General features: G+C 30.3%; 3 protein-coding genes across 4 annotated transcripts; 1 reads left to right on the forward strand and 2 right to left on the reverse strand.

Moving 5' to 3' along the window:
- The first annotated feature begins 9,377 nt into the window (after nt 1–9,377).
- On the forward strand, nt 9,378–10,010 carry LOC133034139 (uncharacterized). The gene is made up of 2 exons (XM_061109166.1): nt 9,378–9,509; nt 9,627–10,010. Exons 1-2 carry the CDS (start codon nt 9,378–9,380, stop codon nt 10,008–10,010), a joined length of 516 nt encoding a protein of 171 aa, XP_060965149.1.
- A 4,116-nt stretch (nt 10,011–14,126) lies between these two features.
- LOC133034140 (uncharacterized mitochondrial protein AtMg00810-like) lies at nt 14,127–14,519 on the reverse strand. The gene has a single exon (XM_061109167.1). The coding sequence runs from the start codon at nt 14,517–14,519 to the stop codon at nt 14,127–14,129; it is 393 nt and encodes a 130-aa protein (XP_060965150.1).
- Nucleotides 14,520–21,162: 6,643 nt separating this feature from the next.
- On the reverse strand, nt 21,163–25,566 carry LOC133034762 (leucine-rich repeat protein 1-like). 2 transcript variants are annotated; one of them, XM_061110132.1, is made up of 6 exons: nt 24,980–25,566; nt 23,199–23,270; nt 22,966–23,109; nt 22,472–22,543; nt 22,312–22,383; nt 21,163–21,478 (listed from the first exon to the last, which is right to left on the reverse strand). In XM_061110132.1, the coding sequence occupies exons 1-6, from the start codon at nt 25,201–25,203 to the stop codon at nt 21,406–21,408; spliced, it is 657 nt and encodes a 218-aa protein (XP_060966115.1). In that variant the 5' UTR covers nt 25,204–25,566; the 3' UTR covers nt 21,163–21,405. The 2 variants fall into 2 exon arrangements, with proteins under 2 accessions (XP_060966115.1, XP_060966114.1); XM_061110131.1 differs by having other exon boundaries at nt 21,163–22,383; nt 24,980–25,498.
- Nucleotides 25,567–27,049: the final 1,483 nt, after the last annotated feature.

Below are 27,049 nucleotides of genomic sequence, written 5' to 3' on the forward strand. Positions count from 1 at the left end.
ACAACCATTGAATAGTGATCCAATGACAAAAAATAGATATAACTATGATGATTATATATTTGATGTAACCACTGAAACCCCTTCCATATTTATATGTATTTTGATAGAGTTTTCTATTTAAATATTTTTTTTTTGTTGATATGTGTCTTCGTCTCTCACAATAGCATTTGTTTCATATTTTTTTATTCTTTTTTGAGAATTTTATTTAATAAATATTCTTTATAAATATAATATTTAAATACAATAAAAGAAGATATAGAGAATTATAGTGTAATATAAAAGTGTGAGGTAAAATAAAGAAAGAAAGATTTTAGTGAGGTATTTTGAAAGATAAAGTAGAGAAATTGATGGGAGTGCTCTTAGAAGAAGAGAATACAGAACATTAAATAAATAATAAAAAAAAAAGATAAAAAGTGCTACATTAGTAGCTCTATTATAAAGAAACAAATAAAAAAGACACTATTCATTCTCTATACATATTTAATATTATATATAATATTTAATTCACTTAAATAATATTTTAATAATATGATAGTGTTATCACGTTTCCAAATTGATAATTTTTATGCTTCCATGGCTCAAATCTAGCTAAGATGGGCCTATTTTGGGGCATAATCAAGTTAATAAATCAGCCCACAGGAGAGAGGGTGAGAGGGACATAGGGGGAGAGAGAGGGGAGAGGGAGAGGGGGAGAGAGAGAATGAGAGAGGGAGGGAGGTCTCGGACACGTATTCATATATTTCCACTCAAAATAACAATTATTGTTGTACAAGTTTTAGTCTCTATACCAATACAGTCCTTTCTCTCTTTTTAACTACATGATAATATAACTTGACGAAAACTTAGATCACGTTTCATTCAAATACTTTGAGTGAATAATATGGTTGGTATATTCTAAACATGATATAATACATGTCCCATGTAACAACAAGCTTAAACTTGTGAGAGCCTATCTAACATTCAAGTCGGTACGTACAGTCGGTGGTTGGATGATACACTCTGATTGGAAGATGATTCAACTTGGGTTAAGAATGTTAAGCAGGCTTAGACAGGTCAACACATGTCATTTGAAAGACTAGGTTAAACTTCTACATAAGACACTCTAATTGACATTTGACTCAATTCTAACTGACTTTGCAAATACCGCTTTTTATTCAAGTTTTCTTTCTTCTTTTCTTTTTTGTTTGTGTATTTTCATTAATTTTTTAAATGTCACCTAACTTAACATTGGTATTGTCCACTTAAACCTAAAAAGCTTCCTACCTCATATCGAAAGCAGTCCTAGAAGTATCATATTCTCTTATCCTCAATTAGTGATAACTAGATCGAAAATCTATCTTAAAGAAGACAATTTTTCCTTGTAATTAATCAAACAAATCATTAATCATTCATAAATAATTACTCTCAATAGCCAACTTGATCAGCTCTCTGTCATTAATACACATTCGTCATAAATAACTTTGGTGCACCTCAAAGGGAAAATTTTGGTCTAGTGAATCCTAAATCAAATATCTCTTGTAATTGAATCTTCAGTTCTTTTAGTTATGTTGATGTCATTCTTTACAATGCTTGAAAATTGATTTTGTCCCGGGTGACAATTCAATAACAAATTTGGTTTCTAAATATGGAGACAATCTCGTAACTCCTCGGTAAACACATCCAAAAACTCCCAAACTAATCTTGTATGTTCTGATCCAATAAATTGTTACTATCTCGGTACGTAGTATCTACTACGGTAGTTAAAAATCTCATACGAACTTCTTGTAATAGGTCTCTAGCTTTAAATGTCAAAATCAGAGGTACACAAATGGTGCAATTCGAAAGTCACTATTTTCTTCTTAAGTTTATGGTGAAATTGTGCATAGCCAACTAATTTATTCCCAAAAATATATCAAAATCATCCATATTTAACTCATTTAGATCAACAAATAGTTCTCTACTCTCAATAAGATCTAACCCACCTCCTAGGAATTACCAACTTTCTAGAAGGTACATTTTTACCAAAACTCCAAATAATACATCACATGGTCTACTAAAATTATGTATAGTTCTACTTACACATAAAAAGTGTGCAGCACCAAAATAAGTCAATGCAGAATACATAGAGTCATCAATAGAATTTTGACTTCTATAAATAATTCTGCTATGAACACCTATGAGAATAAGCCAATAACAACAATAATTCCAATGTGATGCTATAGTTATAACCAGGCAAACCAAATAAATCATATTTAACAAAATTGCTAAAAAGCATATCTTATATTAAATGACTAAACATACCAACAAATATATAACCATTGTCATGCACTCACATTATTATTATTATTATGAAAAATTACATTATTTAATTCTTAAACAAATACATATATATTTAGTATTCTGATTTCTATATATATCCACACCACAGCAAATAAATCAACAAACGTGAGAAAAAGCTTTTTTCTATTTTCCTTTTTCTAGTGTGTGATGTCTGTCACTCAAGTTGGCCATAAAAATGGGTTGGCATATAAGAATATGGAGTAGGTTATTTCTTTTTCTTTTGTTTCTATTATTTATTTATTAATTGAGATTATCTTTATGAGCATTCCTATTAATCACCTGTTAATATACACTAATGCAACGCTCCATAATTAATTAACAGTTTTCATATTATTTATAATCAAAATATATAAAAGTTTTGATAATATATTTATATATATATAACCCCATATTAAAATACCCTAAGCATTTCTCTTAAATTATTTGAGTGAAAATATACAATGTGCACACATTATTAAAGTTGGGCAGCCCTTTGAAAAAAAAAATATTTTGGGATGCTCACAAGTTGAGTACAGCCATCGATTGGTCGGTTGGTAAGATAAAGTATAAATTAATTAAATAAAAATTGATTATGCTTTAATTTAAAGCCTTTAAATCATGCACCTATATAATTATATATACCAAGTTAAAGACATGTGGTGTATATATAAATTATAATTAGTGACGAATCCAAAAATTTATTCCAGATCTGTTATTATTATGACATCAAAAATTAGACTCCTTAGCTTATATATAAACGGAAAAAAACAAATTTTCTTACTACGAAATTTTTCTTGAAAAATAATTCATCATATTAACTTGGCAATATTTTTATAAACTAAAAAAGTTTAGAAGGTTATAAATTGTACATTAAAAAGAAGAAGATCAAGAAGAAGAAAAATGTAAAATAGAAGAAAATCAACTTCATACGTACATCAATTTGTGCTCCTCCTCTCTCATATGGCTTTTGAAGGTTACAAAGAGAGTTTTACATTGTTAATGTGTGGAAAGATAATAGAATATATAAGATAGATGGATTACTCCTTCCATTGCCAATTAGTTTTGAGATGAAACCACATTCACTTTATCTCAAATTCTAACAATTAACAACAAATACCACACATATAAGGCAAGGTGACTTTGATTGAGAAAATTCTTAATGAAATTAAAAATTAGCCAGCCAAAAGAGGAAGATGAAGAAAAAGAATGATTTTGACGAACTAAAGGTTTTGGATATTTCCATGTGCTAATACTAGCTTGATTAATACAATAAAAAATATAAATAAAACCATTGTGAAAGAGGCTATTAATATAACAAAAGAGCTGTACTGCATTGTAGTACTAGGTGTGACTGTACGTACCCAAATAATAGTTTAAAGTGTACTAACCCTGCTTTTGAAGGAGGCCAGGGTGATGTAGACTTTGATTTGGAGTGGTAATTCAGTTTATGTTTGTGTTATGTTGAGGTATAAGTATTATAAGCAAATGTCAAATTTAAATTTGTTTTATTTATTATTAATCTTGTCAAAAATTAAAAAATAAAAAATGAACTGATTATAAACGGATTGACATGATCTCACCTATTTATATAAAAAAATTATATTTAATTTTAGTTAACTTATCAACTTATTAATATGTATATAACAAATTTAGCATGTTTGTAATATAATTTACATATGTAACACATTTATAAAGAATTTAACATGTTTATGTCCTATTAAATTAAAAAATATAATTTACATATAATAAATTTAAAAATGTGTATTCTTACATGAGTCATTATCATATTATTTTGGGTTAAGTATGTCAATCCAAAAAATGACGTGTTAATAAATAAGTGAGTTGTGTTAACCTAAAAATGACTTAAATTCATTTAAGGCAAACTCAAACTCGATTATTTCTTGCAAGTTTCAAGTCGTGTTATAAATTGCCACCCCTATCTTTGATCTACACTTCTCTTACTTTTTTTTTTTTTTTTGAATGGACACTTCTCTTACTTAATTTCAACTATAAGTGACATTATATTTAGGAAAAATAGTGGCAAAATTCACTAAATTCAGTTTGTACACTTTAACTCCCTATATAAAATATTTAGTGGCAAAATTCCGTATCTTTAAAAATTTGTTGCAATTCACTTAATATTAATTCAAGTGTTAAATTTAACTAAAATGACACATGTCAAATATCATAATGGTAAAAAAAAATTTTAACATATAGTTATAACAAAAATTAAATCAAAATATATGTAAAAAATACTATACTAAACAAAAAAAAAAATCATATAATTCCTAAATATATATAATTTCTAATTTTTTAAAGGAGTATACTATACTTAAAATTAAAATTAAGTAAAAAAATAATTTCTTTTTTAGTATTTAATTTAATATTTTTTACTTTTTTTTTTCTTGATTTCTAGATTGAAAATTATAATTTATTTTTGTTTAAATTTTAGATTTATTATTTAATTTTTAAAAATCTAATATTTAAAAAATAATTGATTTTTATAATAAGTATTGAATGAAAATTGTTTATAGGCCAATATGATGGTGACATGTGTCATTTGACTTAACAACAATGAGTCTATTGCTACAAGAGAAATGCTAAAGGGTACCAGTGGTGTCTGGCACCCTCCTATGTGTCAATATCGCTATTGGTCCAACTAAGTATCGGGTCCCATATAATTTAATATAATAACTTTTAGGGAGTATCGCTAGCAAATCGCAACGCATCATATCGAGAAAGTGCTAGATACCACTAGTGCCTAATAGCAATGCTCTTGCTACAAATTCCCAAACGTAGTAAATTTTGCCACCAAATATCTTACATATTACAAAATGAACTAATTGGGACTTTTGTCACTACTATCCCTCATATTTTATCACCAAAGAATAAAATAGGGTTACTCTAATATTAAAAAAAAAAAATTATTATTTTTCTCTTACTTTTTTTTTTTTGTATTAATTTCATTAATAATAAAAAAATTGTCTTGCTTTCATTTTTAAAAGGCTAATTAGTAATTTTTCTTTGACATGTACTAAATCGTGCCCCCTGAACTTTTTATGCCGTTAAAAATTCCCCTCGAACTATTGAGATTGTTAAATTTAAGGACTTTTGTCTAATTTTAGTAAAAAAATTCTAACATGGATGAAAGTTCAAGGGCATGATTTAGTACATATCAAAGTTTGAGGGGCATGATTTGGTAGATATCAAAGTCTGGGGAGCATGGTTTAGTACATAAACAATCACTGAAACAGTAAAATTGAATGAAATTAGACAAAAGTCCTTAAATTTAACAATCTCAATAGTTCGGGGTGAAATTCTAACAGCCAAAAAAGTTCAGAGGAAAAAATTATTAATTAGCCTTTTTAAAAAAAAATAAAAAATGTACGTTTCGTATTCACTATAATAAGGTTTTATATGTTTTTCGTTTTAATTTATTTTTCTTAAGGGTGGGCTGCTACATGGGCTGGGCTGATCTAAGAATACTTTGGGAAATTTACATGGTATACTAACTTTTGTCATTTTTTTACAAAAATACTGCCAGGCGGTAGTTTTTACTTTTTTACTGTGTTTTTTTATAAGTTTCATACTGCAGTATACTGTGTTAAGTTTTCACTGGTGTTCTATTGGTGTTTTACTAGTGTTCTACTGTTGTCTTGAGTTGTTCTGCTTTGTGTTTTACTGGTGTTTTATAAAAACACAGTATTTTTGAAAAAAATTCCGTGTGACAGTATTCTTGTAAAAGTTAACCCGAATTCTAGTATTTTTGTAAATTTCCCAATACTTTCCATCAGCTCTATATTAGCCCAAATGCTACTTTTCTCTTCTTCTTTTTCTCCTTTAATTTCGGCCCAGTAGTACAATTCTCCAAAATTCCAAAGTTCATCCATAAACAATTTTGCATCACCCCAAAAATCATAGATTTTTTTATGATTATTATTTTTTACATTCAATTATACTCATGGAATTTAAGCATCAATTATTTACCAACACTCAAGCAAAAAGTGAAGAAAAACATGCAGAATATCATGAACTCACCTCCTAAGAAATTGATTTAATTGAAGCTTGCATTTATTAGAGGTTATCTTAAATAAATTTTATTATTTTAAATGAAAAAGATAATATTCAAATTTAAAAAAGATAATATACTTAATGGAATAAAATTGACCAAACTGTAACAACTCAAGACAAGACCAGAGAAGGCCTCGCCTCACAGCGACGGTATTAGCTCTATTGTAAGAATTTAATAAAAAAAATAACTATTAAATAATGGTTAAAATATTTGTACAAAAGATTACGAATAACTTGGAGAAAATAGTAAAATAGTACAAATAATTTAGAACAAGAGCATAAAAATATAAGAACAATATGGAAGAAGATGATTTGAAGAAAAGAATGTCACACTTACACAACTTTTTAAGTTATAGTGGAAATTACCAACTTGAATAAGGTTTAAAATATTTGTTTAAAATTTATTTTCTCGTACTCTCAAAATACACTTAGGGGTTTGGTTGATTTTTTATATTTTTTAAACCAAATCAATATAACGGTTTTTGAATATTAGAAATCTAAACCTACCAATAAATTTCTTAAACTAAACCAAACCCTTAATAATGGTTTAGTTTGGTTCGAAACCACAGTTTGAACAGAATTTATAATTATTTATTTTTTTCTTAAGTAATTATACAATTTTCTCGATTAAATTAATAAATTAAAAATTTTATTTTAAAAAAGTTAAAACACGAAATGTAGTATAAGTTTATAAAATTTAAAATAATTTCAAATAAATACAAGCAAAGGAAAAAAAAAATAAAACAAGTATCAAATTTATGGAAAATATTTTTCTTTATTTTTCTCTCTACTATTTTACCTCTTAAAATTTCCTTTGGTAAAATCTAAGGTCCAAATTATAGAGTATTTTGGTATTTTTTAGCTATATGCTCTCTAAATAGAAGAAGTATTATATTGAATGCTATACATCATGAAAACATATCATTGAAAAATCGTGTTTTAGCAAAAGCCAATAAATTTTTACACAATAACAGTAAAAACACATTTGTAACAGTCTACAGCAGTAGAATGTAATTTTATCACTGCAGAATACAGTTTTGTGAAAACAAACCAGAACCAGAAATAAAATACCAAAAATTAAAATACTAGCAAAAGATAAAAACACTTGATGCAAGAAAATTGTACGTGGTATCAGTGTTCTTTCAAACACTCTTAATCCATGGGGTCACGCCCATAGAATGAAATCAATTAGTAAAGTCTCAAATAATTACAGATACAATTGACTTAAATAAGTTTAGACTCCTAAATCTTTACCGCAATCCTTTATAATTCACTTCACGGATCTAATTTCGAACCACCATCAAACCGCGAATTCCCTTTGTCTTTGATGTGGGAGTGCTTACTTCCTCCCGAAATAAGGCTTGTACAAGTCTCCTCCTGAAGACATTTCTCTTATTCAACCAAGTTGTTCAAACCAACCCTAAGACCACTATAAGAACAAATACATAAGCACTAAAACCTAGCTGAACCACTAGGTTCTCACAAAAAGAACTCTCTCCTCATAAAAGAAAATTATGCAAAAATGAAAGCTAAAAGAGTTGAACTGATTGGCTGCTCTTTAGGTTCTATTGATAGAACATAACAATCCTAAAGACAGCCATAAAATCGATTCCACAGCTGTACAAATTTTCCTAAAAAAATCTTGATTTGCAACATCAGAATCGGGTTTTTGCAGTAGTAAATCAGACCAAAAAGGAAACTTGCTAAATAGGTACCTGATCATGAACATGGACTTCATACCTGTCAAAAACACTGTGCTTGATCTGATCTTATCAAGACACAATTGAACACATTAAAGAAAAAGAGCAATAGTCAAAGTTTCTAAATAAAACTAACTTTTCGTAAGAGAGTTTCTTCTCTTACAAAAAGTTTTCAAAATAAGAAAATTTACAACTGAAAAAGAATTCTTTCCTTTAAAAGAAAAGAGCAATAAAGACACAAAATCAAAGAGAACAAATCGATTTAATTGTAGAAAAAAACTACACAATAAATAAAAAATATTTTGACACATAAATTGCCAAAAAAATAACTTTACAATCATGAATATGAAAATTATTATCAATGACCTCACATGCCATAAATTTTTATTTTTTTAATTTTTATTTTATTTTTTTAATAAATATATTGTCACATCACTCAAAATACTAATTCATGATAATTTTTCAAAATATATAGCATTACTCGACATGTAAAGTGTTTAGGTATAATATTTTACAAATCAAATTACATATATCTCATAATTTTGAATTGATAGAGCCTTAATTTGTTGTTAAATAGATTAAATAAAAAAAAATTGAACTAAGCAGTTGGAACTAATCAAGAAATTTTTTAAGTCTAACGGTTTCGTGATAGCTAAAGTAAGTAATATATGACCAAGTATACCTTGGTGCTTCTTTTAAGCTTTTGTGTGTTTGATTGTAAAAACTCTCCAAACTCTTCACATACATTTTTAACTCGTCATTTACACAAAATGAATATAAAAATTATATCACAACAACTATTAACATTATTGTTGAAAAAAATATATTTTATTATATTTTCTTATAATTAATAGGTGTAATTTAGATAACTATGTGAGTAGTGGTTTGGTTAATTCCTATTCATTAGAAGATAGTGGGATGTGGTGCATGTTTACATATTGAATAATTAGTGCTCCTATTTTTTAGTATAAGTGAAGAGTTAAAAGCTCTACATAAAAAGCTTGGGTTGTATGAATTGGTGTGTGCATAAAAGCAATAAAAAGTTTTCTAATTTACTTTGTTCTATATATAAGCATATATATAAAATAGTAATAGTGGTATTAGAGCTTGGTGAGTTTAAAAAAAACGAGTGAGGTTTAAAAAAAAAAAGAGTGAGATTGTGAGATTACATGTATATACATATATAGTAAAAGCTATATTTTCTATTTCACTTCCAGTTTTGTTTTGTAGCAGCAATGCGGCTGACAATTTTATTCAATCAACAATTTTGTGTATTGATGGCCACTATATGATCATTGGAGCATGTTGATGGAGAATTTTCTGAGATCCAAGAAGTATTGGCAAGTTGTCTTCGAAGGAGTTGCTAAACCAGCAGTCGTCACAATAGTGACACATAGACAAAGAGCAGAGCTAGAAGCACAACGGTTGAAAGATCTCAAGGCAAAGAATTATCTTTTCCAAGCTATTAATCGCACAATCTCGGAGACCATTATTTATAAAGACACTTCCAAGCATATTTGGGATTCTATGAAGAGAAAATATTAAGACTTTACAAAGGTAAAGAGGCAGCAACTTCAATCACTTCATACGAAGTTTGAAACACTTCAAATAAAGACGGGAGAATCGGTGTCAGAGTATCTCACTCGGACAATGGTGATCGTGAACAAGATGCGGATCCACAGTGACAAGATAGAGGACATGACCGTCGTTGAAAAAATACTACAAACCATGACGCCAAAATTTAATTATGTTGTTTGTTTGGAAGAAGAAGCTCATAATATTAATGAACTTTCAGCTGACGAATTGCAAGGTTCTTTATTAGTTCATGAGCACAAACTCAACCAGCAGGAGAAGGAGAAGGAGGAGCAAGCCTTAAAATCATCAGTAGATAATAATTCAAAGCCAAGAGGAGATAGAGGACGAGGTGGAAGCAAAGGCTGAGGTTGAGACAGAGGTGGAAATGATCGTGGAACCCAGCAGCAATACCAAAACCAAGATAGTTATTCACATGACTCTCATGGAAGAGGACGAGGAGATCACCAATCAAATAGACCAAAGTCACCAAAGTCTAATGTGGAATGCTACATATGTCATAGGTACGGACATTATAAATATGAATGTTGTACTAATTTGAATAGACAAAGTGGAGAAAGAACTAACTTTGTAAAAAAAAAAAAGAAGAAGAAATATCACTCTTCATGGTGTGTCATGTCAAACAAGAAACTCAAAAAAAATATGTGGTATTTGGATACTTGCAGCAACCACATATCTCGATATAAGAAAGTATTTTCTGAGATGGACAAATCATTTTGCACCACCGTCAAGTTTGGTGACAACTCCACAATTTTTATCATGAGAAAAGGACAGGTAACTATCCAAACTAAAGAAAATTCTACCTACACTATTTCTAATGTTATTTATGTTCAGAATTTGAAAACCAATCTACTTAGTGTGGGTCAACTACAAGAAAAGGGGTACGGAATTTCTATCAAAGATAGAGTATGTCGAATTAAAAATGCAAATTTGGGCTTGATTGCTTAAGTTAACATGACGGCGAATCGAATGTTCTCACTTTATCTCCACAGTACCACTCATTCGTGCCTATCAGCAAAATTGAAAGATGCATCGTGGCTATGGCATTTTCTCTATGGTCACCTGAATTTCAGTGGATTGAAGACCTTGCAACAAAAGAATATGGTGACTAGTCTTCCTTTAATTAAGCTCCTGCCAAAGTGTGTGAAGAATGTATTGTTAGCAAACAACATCGTAATCCATTTCCATAAGGACAATCATGGAGAGCAAACAGACCAGTGGAGTTGATTCATTCAAACTTGAGTGGGCCAATAAATTCATCTTATAATGGAGGTAAAGGATATATAATTACCTTCATCGATGATTTTAGCTAGATGACTTGGGCTTATTTTTTGCAGAAAAAAACTAAAGCTTTTGGGGCCTTTAAAAGTTTTAAAGTGCTCGTTGAGAAGGAAGTTGGTAGCCCCATCAAAGTTCTTTGCACTGACCGTGGTGGAGAATACAACTCACATGAATTTTCAAATTTTTGTGAGACTCATGGAATCAAGAGGCAGCTCACAGCAGCATACACACCCTAACAAAATGGAGTATGCGAGAAAGAAAAATTGAACTATTATCAATATGGTGCGAAGCCTTTTGTTGAGGAGTGGACTTCCAAAATTTTTTTGGCTAGAAGCAGTCAATTGGAGTATTCATATTTTGAACAGAATTCCCACATTTGTTGTTCAAAATATGACATTCAAAGAAGCCTAGAGTGGACGAAGACCAGTGGTAGATCGTTTGAGAATTTTTGGGTGTATTGCTTATGCCCACATTCTAGACGAAAAGAGAAGGAAGCTTGATGACAAAGGATAAAAATGCATTTTCTCGGCGTTAGTGATCAATCAAAAGCCTACAAGTTATACAATCCTAACACCAAGAGAATCATTATTAGCCGCAATGTAATCTTTGATGAAGAAAGAACTTGGGCATGGAACAAGAATATTGTTCAGCAACAAATTCCAACAAATTTTGATGCTAATGAAGAGAAAAGACAGCAACAGTAGCCTGAAGAGACAATCCAACAACCAACAATAACAATCACTCAAAGTCCACCAGCTAATGAAGCACCCATTGAACAAAGGCCTCAACGAGAGAGGAAAAGGCCGGCATGGATAATGGATTATGAGGTATCTAATTGTGATGATTCTAGAGAGGATCCACTCACGCATTTTTGTTTATTTTCAGATTGCAGTCTTGTTGCTTATGAAGTAGCTGCTAAAGAATCAAAGTGGAGAAAGGCGATGGATGCCGAAATTGTAGCAATAGAAAGAAACAATACTTGGGAGTTGATGGAGCTTCCAAAAGGGCAAAAGACTATTGGTGTTAAGTGGGTGTACAAGACAAAGTTGAAGGAAAATGGTGAAATTGATAAGCACAAAGCGTGACTGGTGGCTAAAGGCTGTAAGCAAGAGCTTGGTATGGAGTACAAAGAAATTTTTGATCCAGTGGCGAGACATGATACAATTAGATTGGCCGTTTGCATTGGTTGCTCAAAACTCATGGCCTATCTTCTAGTTGGATGTAAAAGTAGCATTTTACATGGAGACCTAGAGGAACAGGTATTTATTGATCAACCCCTAGCTATGTTAAGATTGGAAGTGAGCATAAAGTGTATAAATTAAAAAACACTCTTTATGGACTAAAACAAGCTCTACGGGCTTGGTATAGTCGTATTGAAGCTTATTTTTTAAAGGAAGGTTTTCATAAATGTCCATATGAGCACACACTTTTAATTAAATTTGGAGATAGAGGTAAAATGCTCATTATTTGCTTATATGTGGATGATTTAATTTATATTGGAAATGATAGTGTCATGATTAAAAAATTTAAGCACTCCATGATGCTTGAATTTGAAATGACTGATCTTGCACTAAAGCACTATTTTTCTTGGCATAGAAGTGGTGCAAACTAATGATAGTATTTTTATTTCTCAAAATAAATATGTCCAAGAAATTTTAGACAGGTTCCAAATGAAGAATTGCAATCCTATGAGTACTCCAACTGAGGTTGGTTGGAAGCCTATCAAAGATCCAAAAGAAAAGAAGGTTGACAACACTCTATATAAGCAAATATTTGGAAGTCTGATTTAGTTGACAACAACAAGGCCAAATATAATGCACGGTGTGAGTCTTATTAGTAGGTATATAGAATGTCCAAGGGAGATACATCTTCTTGCTACAAAGAGAATTTTTCGATACTTGTGCGGTACAACTGATTTTGGGGTCTTCTACCATAAGGGAAAAAGGTAGATTTAGTTGGTTTTACTGACAGTGATTATGCAGGAGATTTGGATGATAGAAAAGCAGATTTGGCTATCTTTTATGATGGGTTCAAGAGCAGCTTCATGGTCTTCAAAGAAGCAATCAATTGTCACTTTATCAACAACTGAAGCAGAGTAGTAACAGCAACAACTAGTTCCTGTCAAGTTGTTTGGCGGAGGAAGATTCTTGAAGAGTTACACTTCAAAGAAGAGGAGGCCACCATAATTTATTGTGACAATACCTCAACAATTAAACTTTATAAAAATCTTATTCTTCATGGTAGAAGCAAACACATTGATGTGAAGTACCATTATTTAAGGGAGCGCACTGTGGAAGGTGTTATTGATCTTATTTATTGCATAAGTAAAGAGCAAGTTGTTGATATATTCACAAAGCCTCTCAAACTGCATATATTTCAGAAACTAAAGAACATGCTTGGAGTATGTGTTTTAGAAGATCAAGTTAAGAAAGAGTAAATTGAATGTTTATAAACACATCTGTTTAAGAGAGGGAATGTTGGAAAACAATATTTTATTATGTTTTCTTATGGTTAATAGGTGTAATTTAGATAACTATGTGAGTAATGGTTTGGTTACTTCCTATTCTTTATGAGATAGTGGGATGTGGTGCATGTTTACATGTTGGGTAATTAGTGGTCCTATTTTAAAGAGTTAATGTAATAGAACACAAAGTAGAGAGAAAAAGAAGAAGAAAACCAGAATTGGAGAAATAGAATCGAGTATAGAGCAATAACAAGCTAAAATAGAAAAAACTAAGTAACAAACTGTTAGTTGACGGTTTCAATGTCAACTAGCTTAACCACTTGAAGAACTAACTAACATCTTTTACATCCCCCCTCAAACTAAATGGTGTAGATACCATTTGTAGTTTGATTTTAGATAAATAAATCAATTAGTGGTTAAGGACTTAGTTAGGATATCAAAAACTTTATTTATAGCAAGAACATAACAAACTTAGACTTTTTTTCCATGATTTGATGTTGGATGAAGTGCAAATCAATCTCTATGTGTTTGGACCTGGCATGGAACACAGGATTTGTTGTAAGTGCAGTTGCACTTTGGTTGTCAACCCAAATAATAGGGCATTGAACTAAAGGAACTTGAAGTTCAGCTAGCAGAGATCGAACCCACTTAAGTTTAGATGCAGCATTTTCTAATGCACGAAACTCACTTTCTGTGCTTGAGCGAGCAACTACCTGCTGCTATTTAACTAACCAACTTATCAAATTTCCTCCTAGAAACACCAAGTATCCTCCTGTGGAGCGTCTATCATCCACACAGCTCGCCCAATCTGCATCAGAGTATGCATGAAGAGTTGTTTCAGCAGCTGGTTTGAGACAAATGCCTTCTTTGATGGTGCCTTTTAGATATCTAAGTAATCTCTTACATGCTTCCCAGTTCACTGTCGTGGGGGCCTGTAAGAATTGACTTAGTTTATTGACTACGAATGCCACATCTGGACGTGTGAGAGATAGGTGTTGCACTTCCCCTATGGTGCTTCTGTACAGAGTGACATCGTGAAATAGTTCACCATCTTTTAGAGACAGTTTAGTGTTTGCAATAGATGGATTAGAACAAGACTTAGCACCCTCCATGTGAACTTTCAACAATCAGTCAGTGATGTACTTGGTTTGAGACAAGTACATCCCTGTGTTGTCTCTGTATATTTCCACCCCAAGAAAATAGTGAACTTGACCTAAGTGTTTGAGTGAAGCATTTGTTTAGATTAAAAATTAGCCTAGTTATCAGTTTGGCATTTGGTCGAGTTACAAGAATGTCATCTACATGCATAAGGAAGATGACCAAGTTGTGTCCTGAGCCATGAATGAATAATGAACTGTCTGATCTTGATCCTTGAAATCCCCATGAGACTAAGATTTGTCTCAGCTTGTCATTCCAAGCACGTGGTGCTTGTTTGAGACCATAGATTGATTCATGCAATTTACAAACATGTGTTGGGCAATCCTTGTTTTCTAAACCAGGTGGTTGTCTCATGTAAACAGTTTTAGTTGAGGGTTCATTGAAGAAGGCATTTGTGACATCAAGTTGAGAGACATCCAATTGTTTGAAACTGCTAAAGACAATAGTTCTCATTGTTGTAAGCTTAACTATAGGCCTAAATGTTCCCTCAAAATCAATTCATGCTTCTTGGAGATATCCATTTGCTACCATCCTCAATTTGTATATGTTTATGGAACCATCTTTGTTCATTTTGACACGATGAATCTACTTGCATCATATGACATTCATGGATGGATCATGAGGAACTAATGTCCATGTCTTTTCTTTGTGAAGAGCTCCCATTTCTGTGTTCATTGTATTGTTTCAATGTGGATTATTTAAAGCATCCTTAAGATTCTTTGGTTCAGATGGCCGCATAGTTTCTGGTACGGGATGCTTAGTTGCCATGTAAGATTTTGGCTTGGAAATACCATGTTGTGACCTTGTGCGAATGTTATGTGTCCTTGTTCCTGTAACAGCCACGTGTGGTTTATTTGTAGAAGGTGTAGAAGAGTGTGGTTGAGATGTAGCTGTTGGAGCATTGGTGGGTAAGATAGTAAGTATAGTTATGTTTGTTTGTTAGTCATTAGTAATTGAAGGGAACTGTGTTGCAAGTGTAGTAATAGGATTGCTGGTTTGGGTTATGGGAGACGGAGTGGGTTCTGGTGTGGGGTTCTGATTTGCGATGGGTGGAGATGGTTGGCTTGTTGCAGAAGTGGATGGAGCATGAATAGTGGCAGTGACAAGAGTTTTATTTTTGGTTGTGTGTATAGTTTTCTCAGTGACAAATGAACCAGTGTTGTCCACATGAGGAACATATGTGTTAGGAATAGCATTAGGAAACTGAGAAGTTTGAAACACAGCAGTAGGTAGATTAGAGACAGGATCAGATTGTACCTGATGTGTTTTTGATGGTGAGGTTGCAGGAAATGTATTTTCATCAAAGATCACATTTTGTGCAATGACCAGTCTCCCTTATAGATTTTCACACAAATAGCCCTTGTGCATTGATGAGTATCCTAAGAAGATGCATTTTTGTGACCTGAACTCCAATTTGTGCTTGTTGTAGGGCCTTAAATGAGGGTAGCATGCACACCCAAATAGCTTTAGAATGTTGTAGTCTGGTATTTGTCCAAGTAAACACTCTGAGGGAGATTGTAGATTTAACACATGAGTTGGTAGCCTATTGATCAATAAGGCAGCTGTGTGAAAGGCATGCCACCAATATGTGAAGTCCAAACCAAATTGTGCTAGAATAGTAGGTCCCATTTCAGTTATGTGTTTGTGTTTGCGTTCTACCCTCCCAGCTTGTTCATTGGTTTTGGGACAGGGATGTGTGAAGACAATCCCTTGATCAACTACAAATTCGGCAAAAGGTCGATATTTCCCTCCTCAATCTGCCTATACTCTCTTTATGGGAAGATTAAATTGCTTTTCTACCATGCTTTCAAACTTGATGAACATGTCAAAAGCTTAAGATTTGAGCACTAATGGATAGATCCAAGTGAATCTACTATGATCATCTACAAAGTGAACATAGTAAATGTATCCATCTTTGGATTTAATGTGTGATGGACCCCATAAATTTGTGTGTATTAGTTCTAATGGTTGAGAAGCTCTTGAGGTGGAAATGGGAAATGGTAATTTATGGCTTTCGCCCATTTGGCAGGCCTTGCAAAAGTCTAACTGGTCTAAAGAACCAATTTGATGAACATGTTGTAACACCTTGCTTAGGACTGGTTTGGATGGGTGTCCAAGCTTTTGGTGCTTGATATTTACATTAGTAGCTTTGCTAGATTGGTAAACAACTAGACAGATATTGGAAATATCAGAAGTTGTAGCTTTATTCATTTGAGTTTGATTACAAGCATTGTCATTTGTTACATAGCTACTATCAAAATGACTAGTACAAACCATAGCCATGGGGTTACAAACATAGGCCATTTGTTGTCTTGAATTGTTTACCACTAGATCTTTGACGCTGTCTTCAAGCACATAAAGCCCTTCTTTAAATATTCCCTTGAGCAGTGTCCTTGACAAAGCAACATGTTTTATGAAATTCAAGAAACACATGATTATCACGAGTTAGTTGAGATACACTAACTAAGTTTTTAGTAATTGAAGGTACATCAAGCACTGAATTCAATTTAAGAGTTAATGAGTTGATAGAAGGTAATGTGCTTGAACCAATATGAGAAATGAGTAATTTCTTACCGTCTCCTATTGCAAGACCTTCTGAGCCAGAGTATGCAACTGTTGTTTCCAATTTTTCAGTGTCAGAGGTAATATGATTTGTGGAACCAATGTCCACGAACCATCCAGAGTCATCACCAAAGTCAAGGATGAATGAAGTGGCATACACCTGTGGATCATAGTCAAATTCGTGTTCGGTGATGAAGGCATGAGGGGAGGGGTTCGAGGTATTAGATGGTTGACTGTTTATGCCTGGTTTGGGAGGAACCTAATTCTTATCAAATCGATAATGGCACACAGGGGCAGTGTGACCAAATTGAAGGCACAATTGCAACTGAGGCCTATTGTTCTGATTGACCCCACAAAATCCACCTCGACTTCCAATCTTGGAGCATTGGGATGGTCTGTAGGAATTGGTTCTTGATATTGAGAATGCCACATTGGCTTGAAGCTTCATGTTGAGGTCTGTAACAGTGTCATGATGTTCAAGGCGACTCTCATGAGACAAGAGAAGTGGCTGAACTTCCTCAAGTTCTCTCCAATGATCAGTTTCAACCAGTCGGGTACGAGGGAGTTGACTAAGTCTAAACCAAACCTAGTACAAATGTTCAACCCTAGAATTGTTGCACTAAAAATAGTAGATTCTATATCAAATTAGTCAAAAATATACACAAAACTAGTACAACTATTGAAATAGTCTTATTGTTAGTTATCTAATTACAACTAGTAATAGGAATTTAGTTACTTGTAACTGTAACAGATTATATATAAACTCTGTTATGCAATTCATTTGTTAAATCAATGAGAATTACTTCATTCATTTCCTATATGACACGTTTACTAAACTGTAATCAAAATAATTAATAAAAAAATAAATCGATTTAAAATTTAAAATAATCAAAAACAATATTTTATTTATCCAAAAAAAAATCAAAATTATTTTATTTTGTTTATAAGTAAAAAAAAGTAACAAAAAAACTTAAAAAGTAATAAGGATGTTTTAATTTGGCTAAATTACCATGGTAACGTATAAGTATTTTTATTATATTTATTTTTTTATTTTTAATTAATAAAACTTAAAATTAAATAAACTAAACTAAAAAAGAAAAAGATTTTCCAACTTTTTATTTATTTTCTTGTGATTTGTGTGGACAACTAATTTCTCCATTTCTAAAATTTTAAAAACAATTGTATCCGAATCATATCATACAATTAATTAACATTTTCCTAAGTAAACATGCCATTAATATGGTACAAAATTATAAAATTCAAATTACATATTTAACGGTAAATAATTAATTACAATTACACTTATAAATCAAAAGTTATATCTAAGACTAGTAAAAAGTTACGTGCGAGGCACGAATACTAAATTTTATGCTAGTTTTTTTCTACGTTATTAAAAAGTGATACAATTAAAAATTTAAAAAAATATATTATTAGTTATTAGGTTCAACATCATTACCCTGTGTTCATTTTTAAGGAAAAAAAATATTTACGAAATAATAATTTGTTGCAACGCGAGTACAGGCAAAATTCAGAAAATATAGTATTTATTAGTAGAGTATTGACAATTTCAACAGTAAATTAACTGATTGTATACTTTTTTGTCTGCTAACATTAAGCTTTTGATATTTGAGTGGTGAACTCTTATTTGTCCGTTTTTCAAATTTTTTTAACACTCTCATTTTATTCTTCCAACTTTCTGTAGTTGGAGTGATGTCCTTAATTGTTGTATATAGTGTAGTCAGTTATTCACTTGTTTTCAAATAAAACAATAGATATACAAAATAAAATTAAATATAACTAAGCTCATATTAAAATCAATCTCACCTTTCAATATAGTAAAATATTTTTAAATTGATTCATTCTCACTTAATAATAATTGTGACACACCTAACGAATAATAATATTATGTTACCTAATAACAAAATAGGAATCCACCAAACAACATTATGAAAATTTATTCCAGGTATAATTATATAAATCTATTACTCATTGAAGTCTAAGAAACTCTAAAAAGCTCACAATACGAAATTTCACATCAAAAATCTAAAAATGATCAACTATGTAGCAGGAATAATAATACAATAACCATAATTGCCTAGTCATATACAGTCTTAAAACTTAAAAGAGTGGCATTATTCATTCAAGTTTCGACTAAGTGTTTCTGAGTTTGAGTTATAATATTGTGTCTTGTGTTTATGTCCAAATATTAATATAAGTGTATACTTTGTAGTAGGTCATTATTGTGTCATTTTTAAGTTAATGTGTCAACTTGAAAATAATTCATTTAATAAACAGAATGGAGTCAATCTAAAAATATTTTTCTACCTTAATAAGTAGAGCTATAGAAAACAAACTCAGTAACTTTTTGAGTGTTAAAAAATTGTAAATGGTTATAAATTCAGAGTAAGTAAGTTGTGTGTGGCAGCTGGTTAAAGAAGCCAAAATTGAGGTTTATGATTAGAAAGTAGAAGCACCGCTAGAACTTTCATTTTTTGAAATAATAGTATAATAACTAATATTTTTTATTACATATTAATAATTAATTCAAGATGAACTTTTCAAAGTATATTTGAAACATCGTGGGATATATAAATGCAATACTTTTGCATCTTTAGCAATATATATATATAATATATAAATAGTAGTAAATTCTTATTTAATTTTTAATTGTATCATGGCATCAAATTTAATATATAGCTTTTTACTTACCATGCATAGTCGACACCTCAATTGAATAGAGTCCTATTCAATTAGTTTCTATTTTTCGTGTCTTGATTTCAGATTATAAGAAATTGTTATTTTTCTTTGGACCTTGACCACTTAATCTATGATCGTATAGTTTTAGAATAAAATTCTTATATGATCGTAGATGTATATTTATGGTATTGTTTATTAATAATTAAGATATCAAATTAAATATTTTAAACCATGAATTTCTCATAAACCATTTTATTTTTATTAATGAATCATTTTATTTTTAATATAAATATACATCTACGATCATAAACTATATTCGGTTCCCTACTCATCCTTTCAACCTCAATTATCTCTTTGTGATTTACAACCAATTTTGTCATTTTTTTCACCTACAAAATTAAATTTATTTAAAAATCCACCCCATGTATATCTATTATCAAACTGTACATGTATACAAAGGCTTGATTAGTTTAAAATTCAAAAAAAGTTTTATGTTTCTGAAAATTTAAAAGATGAGTCCACACGAAAATTTTTGATTGGTTGGTAGTTTTAAAAAATCTATTTGGTTTGGTTTTGTTTTTACTTTTTAATTTTTAAAATTGTATTTTTCAAAATTAATAAACCATTTTATTTTTATTAATAAACCATTTTATTTTTAATATAAATAAAAAGTCACCCATGAATTTCTCATAAACTAAGAATTCTGTTATATAGGCACACTTTATATAGAATATAAATAATTATATAATATTCTTCGCTTTTATTTATTTATATATATCACAATTGGTATTCTTTTTTTTTCTCTCAATGCGATTCTTTGAGTGTGTTTACTGAGAATATTTAATGCTTAATAATCTCTTTTCATTCTTTCTTAGTTTACTATGATTTTGAACTATATTTGTGTTTTTGCCACTTTTTCTGTTCATTGTGATCTTGAACCACAATGAATTATTCTAAATAATATAAATAAAATGGACGATTATTTTATATATATATTTTTAATTTCTAGAGTTATAGTTGTGATTATATATAGAGTTTAAATATGCTAAATATCAATTCAAATATTAATAGGATTTGTTTTATTATTATTTTATTATATATAAATAATATTTTATTATTTTATTAAATAAAAATAAAAAATCACCCATAAATTTCTCATAAACCAAGAATTTCAGTTATATATGCACACTTTATATAGAATAGATACGGAGACATATGTCGAATTAATTACAAAAAAAAATATTATGTTAATAATTATAAGATTTTGTTAAAATTGACAGAAAAAGAAAACACAAGTTTAATATATAAAAGTATAATTAATAAAAATAGAGAGATCCATGACAAATACTTTTCACTAGTATTGCAAAGTACAAATTCAATGTCTTGGCTTAGGAAGACAATAGAACAAGTTACAAATACATTGATATTGTAGTAGTATCATCAGATTTAAATTTACATATTCTTATATTGAGGGAATGAAATTTATATCCTATCCCATTACATTGTGAAGTAAACAAACATTTTCAGCTTTAAAGAGTAAAACACCTAAACCATACCAGAGTCAGCTTAATGAATATTTCTTCATGAACAGTTTGTGTCGTAAGTGGCAAGCCCCAATAACTCTGGACCTTCGAGTCGAGGGTTGTTCTCAAAGCTAGATAGTACATACACACCAACAGAACAAAAAAGTTATTATAAGAGTCTTAAAGGGCAAAGGCAAAACAATCATACAGCTCTAAATTAAGAAAGAATAGTTCTTTTCTGTGAAGAGTGTAAAAGCAATGTAGAGCTAAAACTTTTCAATCACTTTCAACTATTATTTCGGTTTAAAAGATTAGCTTAACAAGACCCACAACACAAGTATACTTCTGTTTACATCACACTTAATATTATCACATAAAAAGGGAAAAATATATATTTGAGCACCCTTAGCCACACTCTATAACCCAAGCCCCGTTGATAAATTATTTTGTCAAATGTCCTAAAAAGGAATCATCCTTTGTAAATTTTTATTTATGCCATTGTGCATGTATGTGTCTGCATAGGAATCAGAATTTATGTTGCCAACTTCTCAGCTATACACTCACTCAATAGTGTACAGGATCTCATTTTCAAAAGAAACAAAATAAGAAAATACAATAAAATGGTTGAAGCTATAAAAATTCAAACAATAAAAGTAAACAATACCGTATAATCATTAAAGATGCAGTTCAATGAAATTTCCCTGAGATATATATACTGAATGAGTTTAACAAATGAGTTACTACTCTAATTGGTCCAACAAAGATTGTGTAGAGTGTATGTATTCGCATGTATGTGTGTGATTTTTCCTTGTAAGTAGAGGAAACAGAACATGTAACAGTTACTTATTGACACGAAAAGGCATATAACTGAATTAACTAAGACATCTACAAAAGAGAGCCCAATAGAAAGAGTGAAAACAAACAAGAAACAGAGAACACAATTATAATGAGATAAATAACATACTTGTTTAAAGGAATGTGCTCAAATGGTCCACTGGTAGGGATTGTTCCACATAAATCATTGTTTGAGACATCTCTGAAAACAAGACATTGAACAGCATGAATTGATGTTAAAAGCAATATCACAACTGGGAGGTGCAGGGAAACTTGATAACAGCACTTACACTACTTTGAGGCTTGAAATGGCAATGAGATCTCTGGGAACTGGTCCAGTTAAACGGTTGTCATTGAGACGTCTACATGTCAAACAAAAATTAAAATAAGATGAAAGCAAGCAGTGCAATGCTATACAGCCTAAATGAGACATAGACAAGCATTTCAGCATATAACACTTCAAGGACAGACTACAACAAGAATCCACCGTAAGCAGCACAAGGAGGACATATAATGTTGCTACACCATACCAGTTACATGTTGATGCGAACAGAAGCAACCCTTACGAGATTTGCAAAACGAACTCAGAAAAAACCAAACATGATACTCAAAAATTTAAATTATACTCCTAGCTTAGATCAAGCAAGACCCACTTTCCAGTCAATATAGAAAAAGATTAAGCATAATATCAATTTCATACAAATGATACACTATAAGAAAGAACAACTTAGGAATCCTACTATCCGTGTATGATGGGAAACAATACTAAATTAACTAAACTCACAAAAACACAAGTGATTTCAGTTTTCCCAATGAGGATGGAATGGTCCCAGAGATGTTGTTGTTGTACAAGTCCAGGCTAATGAGGCTCTTTAGGTTACCGAGCTCAGATGGAATGGTACCTTGAATGTTGTTTTTGTAGAGTTCCCTATACGAGAAATCAGATACAAAGAATATTAGAAAGCCTCACTAATTTAACTGCTTAGTTAACAAGAAAAGAGAATAATAAGAACATACAGATACTGCAGATGCTCAAGCTTCCCAAGTTCAGGAACCAAATGCCCTGACAAATTTGAATTTCCTAAATCCCTGCCAAATATAAGAAAATAAACTGAACAATGTCAGCAACGAATTATGAATGCTCAAACAAAATGTAAAACTAAAAGAACTACATTACAGATTTTGACCATCCAAATTCATTTTACCCTCCCTCCAAAACATATACATTATACAGGAACCACAATACAATCAATCAAAATTCCTATTTACTATAAATACAGGGCATATACATCAAGATTCAGGAGCCCAATATGCTTAGCAGATCAAAATAAAACTAACTCCAGATTGGATTAATACACAGAAAACAATTAACTATATGAACCAAATAAATTAAAACAATATTCAGAAACCACAAACAGTGAATAAATAATTATATTTCAATGCCGTAGACAGCAACAAATTAAAAGCATTAGAATCAACAAACAAAACTACTAACTTTAATCTGGATTGAATGAATAGATACAACAGGAAATACATAATTGCTCACCAAATAAGCAGAAAAATTTGTAGTTTTATTATTTAATTAATTGAATTAAATAATTAACATATAAATATACATATGTGTGTTACAAAACTGCAATTAAAAAATTAAAAAATGAATTAAGGTTCAAATTTATTAGGAAAGAAGAAAAAATATTGCGCTGATGTTTACGAGAAAATAAAACAGAAAACAGAGAAGTCCATTATAAGGCTGAAGAGGATGAAATGATAAAACAAAACGTCAAAATAAAAAACATAAGGTACACAGAGAGGTGGTAAATCCATTTCATGACATCAATAGTAAGAAGATCGTTTATCATCCAATTATATGTTATTAAAGTAAGAATTTTTTTTCCTAGCAATGAGTTAAAGTAACAAATTTTAATTGCCCACAAACTATACAATCCAAGATCGTACAAAGACATTTTTATAAGTGGATGTTATTTACGGGTTATAAAGCCATTTGATTGGAACAGCAATTATAAGAGCAAAAAACCAAATTAAATAAATACACATTATTAAAGTAATAAGATGTAACCAACTTTTACAATGGCCTAGCAGGATGCGGAAAACATTTTCTTCAATAGTACATTGAGTTTGATTAAATAGAAAGGTATATATATACCTTGTGCAACATCTCAAAATTCAAACAAGACTAGAAACATGAAAAGGATATTAATAGTGATAATGATATTAATGCAAACCATGGTGACACATCGATCTAATTGTCAAACCTTTAAGAAGAAAAAAAATTAGAACCATCGAATTCAAAAGTCCCCACCCTACCACATTGATGACTGAACTAACAAAGCTACAGCTCTAACGAAAACAAAATCCCCAGTATTTTTGTACGAAAAAACACTCCATACTGTTTAGCAATTTTGTGACAGAAGCAACCCATATACAGTTCCATTATGGCTTATATATCTCTGTAGCACCAAACGTGATAATTGCAGCCAAAGATTCATTACCCTCAAAATTCAGTTTCACTTTAAGATAAAATTCCAATAGTTCAAAACAGTGAAATCACATATAAAGTTTCACAGTGCTACGGTCCACGAATTTCCACGTTCATTTTCCGAACTAAAAGACAAAAGCTCAAATACGGGATTCAGTTGGATCAACCAAACTCTCAAAGTGAAAGATGTTCATATTCTAAACAATATGGCTTTAACAAATTATACATGAATAAACTAATAAAAAAAAACACCATATATAGATATAAATTAAAAACATATAGATAAGAGAGAGAAAAATACACTCGAGTAACGCGATTATCCTGATTGCAAGTGACGTGAAACCAAGTGCAAGGGTTTACGAGAGTCGGATCCCAGCTCTGAAGGACGTTATCTGGATCGGAGAGGCTTTTCCGCAGCGTGTAAAGTGCATCTCCTTCGGTGTTTCCACAAACGAATGGAGCTAGGGTTAGACAAACACAGAGCGTAAACACCCAGGAAGTAATCCTAGGAGCCGCCGCCGCCATTGTTGACCACCGACGAATCCTTCCCCAAAACACCAGAGAGATTTAGGGTTAAGCTGCTCTACTAGCTTAAGCTTCGATTGTTAAAACTTGTTTGTCTAGCGAGAAAAAGAGAGGAAATTTGGTGAAGAGAAAATGTGAATTTGGTGAGTGAAGAAGAAAATGAATGAAATAATAATAAGAGGAAGAGAGAGTCAAAGGGTCAAGATGAGAGAGATAGGAGAAAAAATAATAAAGGAAAGAATCGGCTTTGGGAATATCAGAAGAGTAAAACATGGCTTTTTAAACTCAATTTCTCTTTATAAGTTTTTTGATTCTTCTTCACTCTCTTTTTTGTTTTTCTTTTGAACAATTTATTTATTTTTTGACCAATAAAAAAAGTTGTTTTTATTTATAACTAATGGTTAGAAATAATATTGAGGATTGTTAAAATTGTTATTAGTGTCTAAAATCATAACAAATATCCCTAATTAATCATGAAATATTTATAAAAAACATTAGACATTACTAATGCTTGTAACAATTGTTTTCTTTATTTTTGATTATATAAAGTTTTTTTTTTATTTTTTGAACAATATAACAATTAATGATTATATTAGAATAGTCAACTGTAATTTTTTTTTTTAATTACATAAGATTATATATGTATATATTTGGGGTGGGATATTGTTTTAATTTATGTTTATTTGTTAGTACTTGATGGTGGTGTTGAATGTTATTGTTTTGATTTTCAAAATATTAATGGGTTTGTTCTTTAGTGGGTAGGGGAGGAACACACCTTCTTCCCACTAACCAAACAAGTGTAAAGAGATATTCATCTTTTCTTTTATTTTCTTCTTTGACTTTTTGGTCTTTTCGTACTCTTTACTCCTTTCTCTAAATTTTAATTTAGGAAATTTTATTTGTACTAAAAAAAATATATATATACACTTTATTTTATATAAAAAATAAAATTATCTTTCTCTTATTTTCTTTTCGTATTACACTAAAAAAAAAAGTAAATATATAAAGTACAATACATTTAAATATTTTGATTAAAAAAATCAAATAAAAAATATATTATATCTTATTAAATTAAGATATATATATATATCTTTTAGTTATCAAAAAACATATATATATGTCCTTAAAAAAAAATATGATATATATAAAAACAAGATAAAAATAACTATTGAAACCAACAAATAAAAAATGCAAAAGAAAATTATCAAAAAAAAAATTGAGAGAATAGAAATTTTGATTAATATGCAAATTGGAGAAAATAGATTACATGAAGATATAACATATAGAGCATAATTAACAATAATAAATTTACAATAATCAGGAAAAAAACTCTAACAACAACCTGAGGATCTAATAAGCTATTAGTGATCAAGCATCAAAAAAGTATGAAATATACTAAGAATCCAAACTAAATGAATAATTTCCCTTATTTATGATTTAAATAACCAGGTTGTTATGTCTAAATTTTTATCAAAAAAAAAATTAAACTTTTAAATTAATTTTTGTTTAAAAAAATGTTATTATGGATGAAAATTTGGCAGGTAATAAGCGGGGAATGCTTCTCCCGTTCTTATCCTCATTAACTATTTTAATACTTATTCCCACTTATTCTTCGTTGGAGGCGGGGACTCGTTTATTTTTTTAAAAATAAAATTATAATAAAAAAGGTAAATTGTATAAAATTTAAAATATTATATATGTATTAATAATTTAAAATAGACAGTGTTATTTAAAATAAAATAAAAATATTTAAAAATTTACTAATAATAAACTACAAAACACATAAAGATAATGTATAATAATAGAAAATAATATTATAAAATAAATAAACAAAATAAATGGATCC

The sequence above is a fragment of the Cannabis sativa genome, chromosome 2, assembly GCF_029168945.1.
Source record: "Cannabis sativa cultivar Pink pepper isolate KNU-18-1 chromosome 2, ASM2916894v1, whole genome shotgun sequence".
NCBI lineage: Eukaryota > Viridiplantae > Streptophyta > Magnoliopsida > Rosales > Cannabaceae > Cannabis > Cannabis sativa.

Excerpts from the sequence above, each read along its gene's own strand:
- LOC133034139 (XM_061109166.1), top strand. The coding sequence starts at position 9,378 with ATGGAGAATTTTCTGAGATCCAAGAAGTATTGGCAAGTTGTCTTCGAA. Across the intron at positions 9,510-9,626 it reads AACGGTTGAAAGATCTCAAG|GTAAAGAGGCAGCAACTTCA; the intron begins GCAAAGAATTAT and ends GACTTTACAAAG.
- LOC133034762 (XM_061110131.1), bottom strand. The coding sequence starts at position 25,203 with ATGGCGGCGGCGGCTCCTAGGATTACTTCCTGGGTGTTTACGCTCTGT. Across the intron at positions 23,271-24,979 it reads GATAATCGCGTTACTCGAGT|GGATTTAGGAAATTCAAATT; the intron begins GTATTTTTCTCT and ends TATATTTGGCAG. Across the intron at positions 23,110-23,198 it reads CTTGAGCATCTGCAGTATCT|GGAACTCTACAAAAACAACA; the intron begins GTATGTTCTTAT and ends TTTCTCGTATAG.
- LOC133034140 (XM_061109167.1), bottom strand. The coding sequence starts at position 14,519 with ATGGAGGGTGCTAAGTCTTGTTCTAATCCATCTATTGCAAACACTAAA.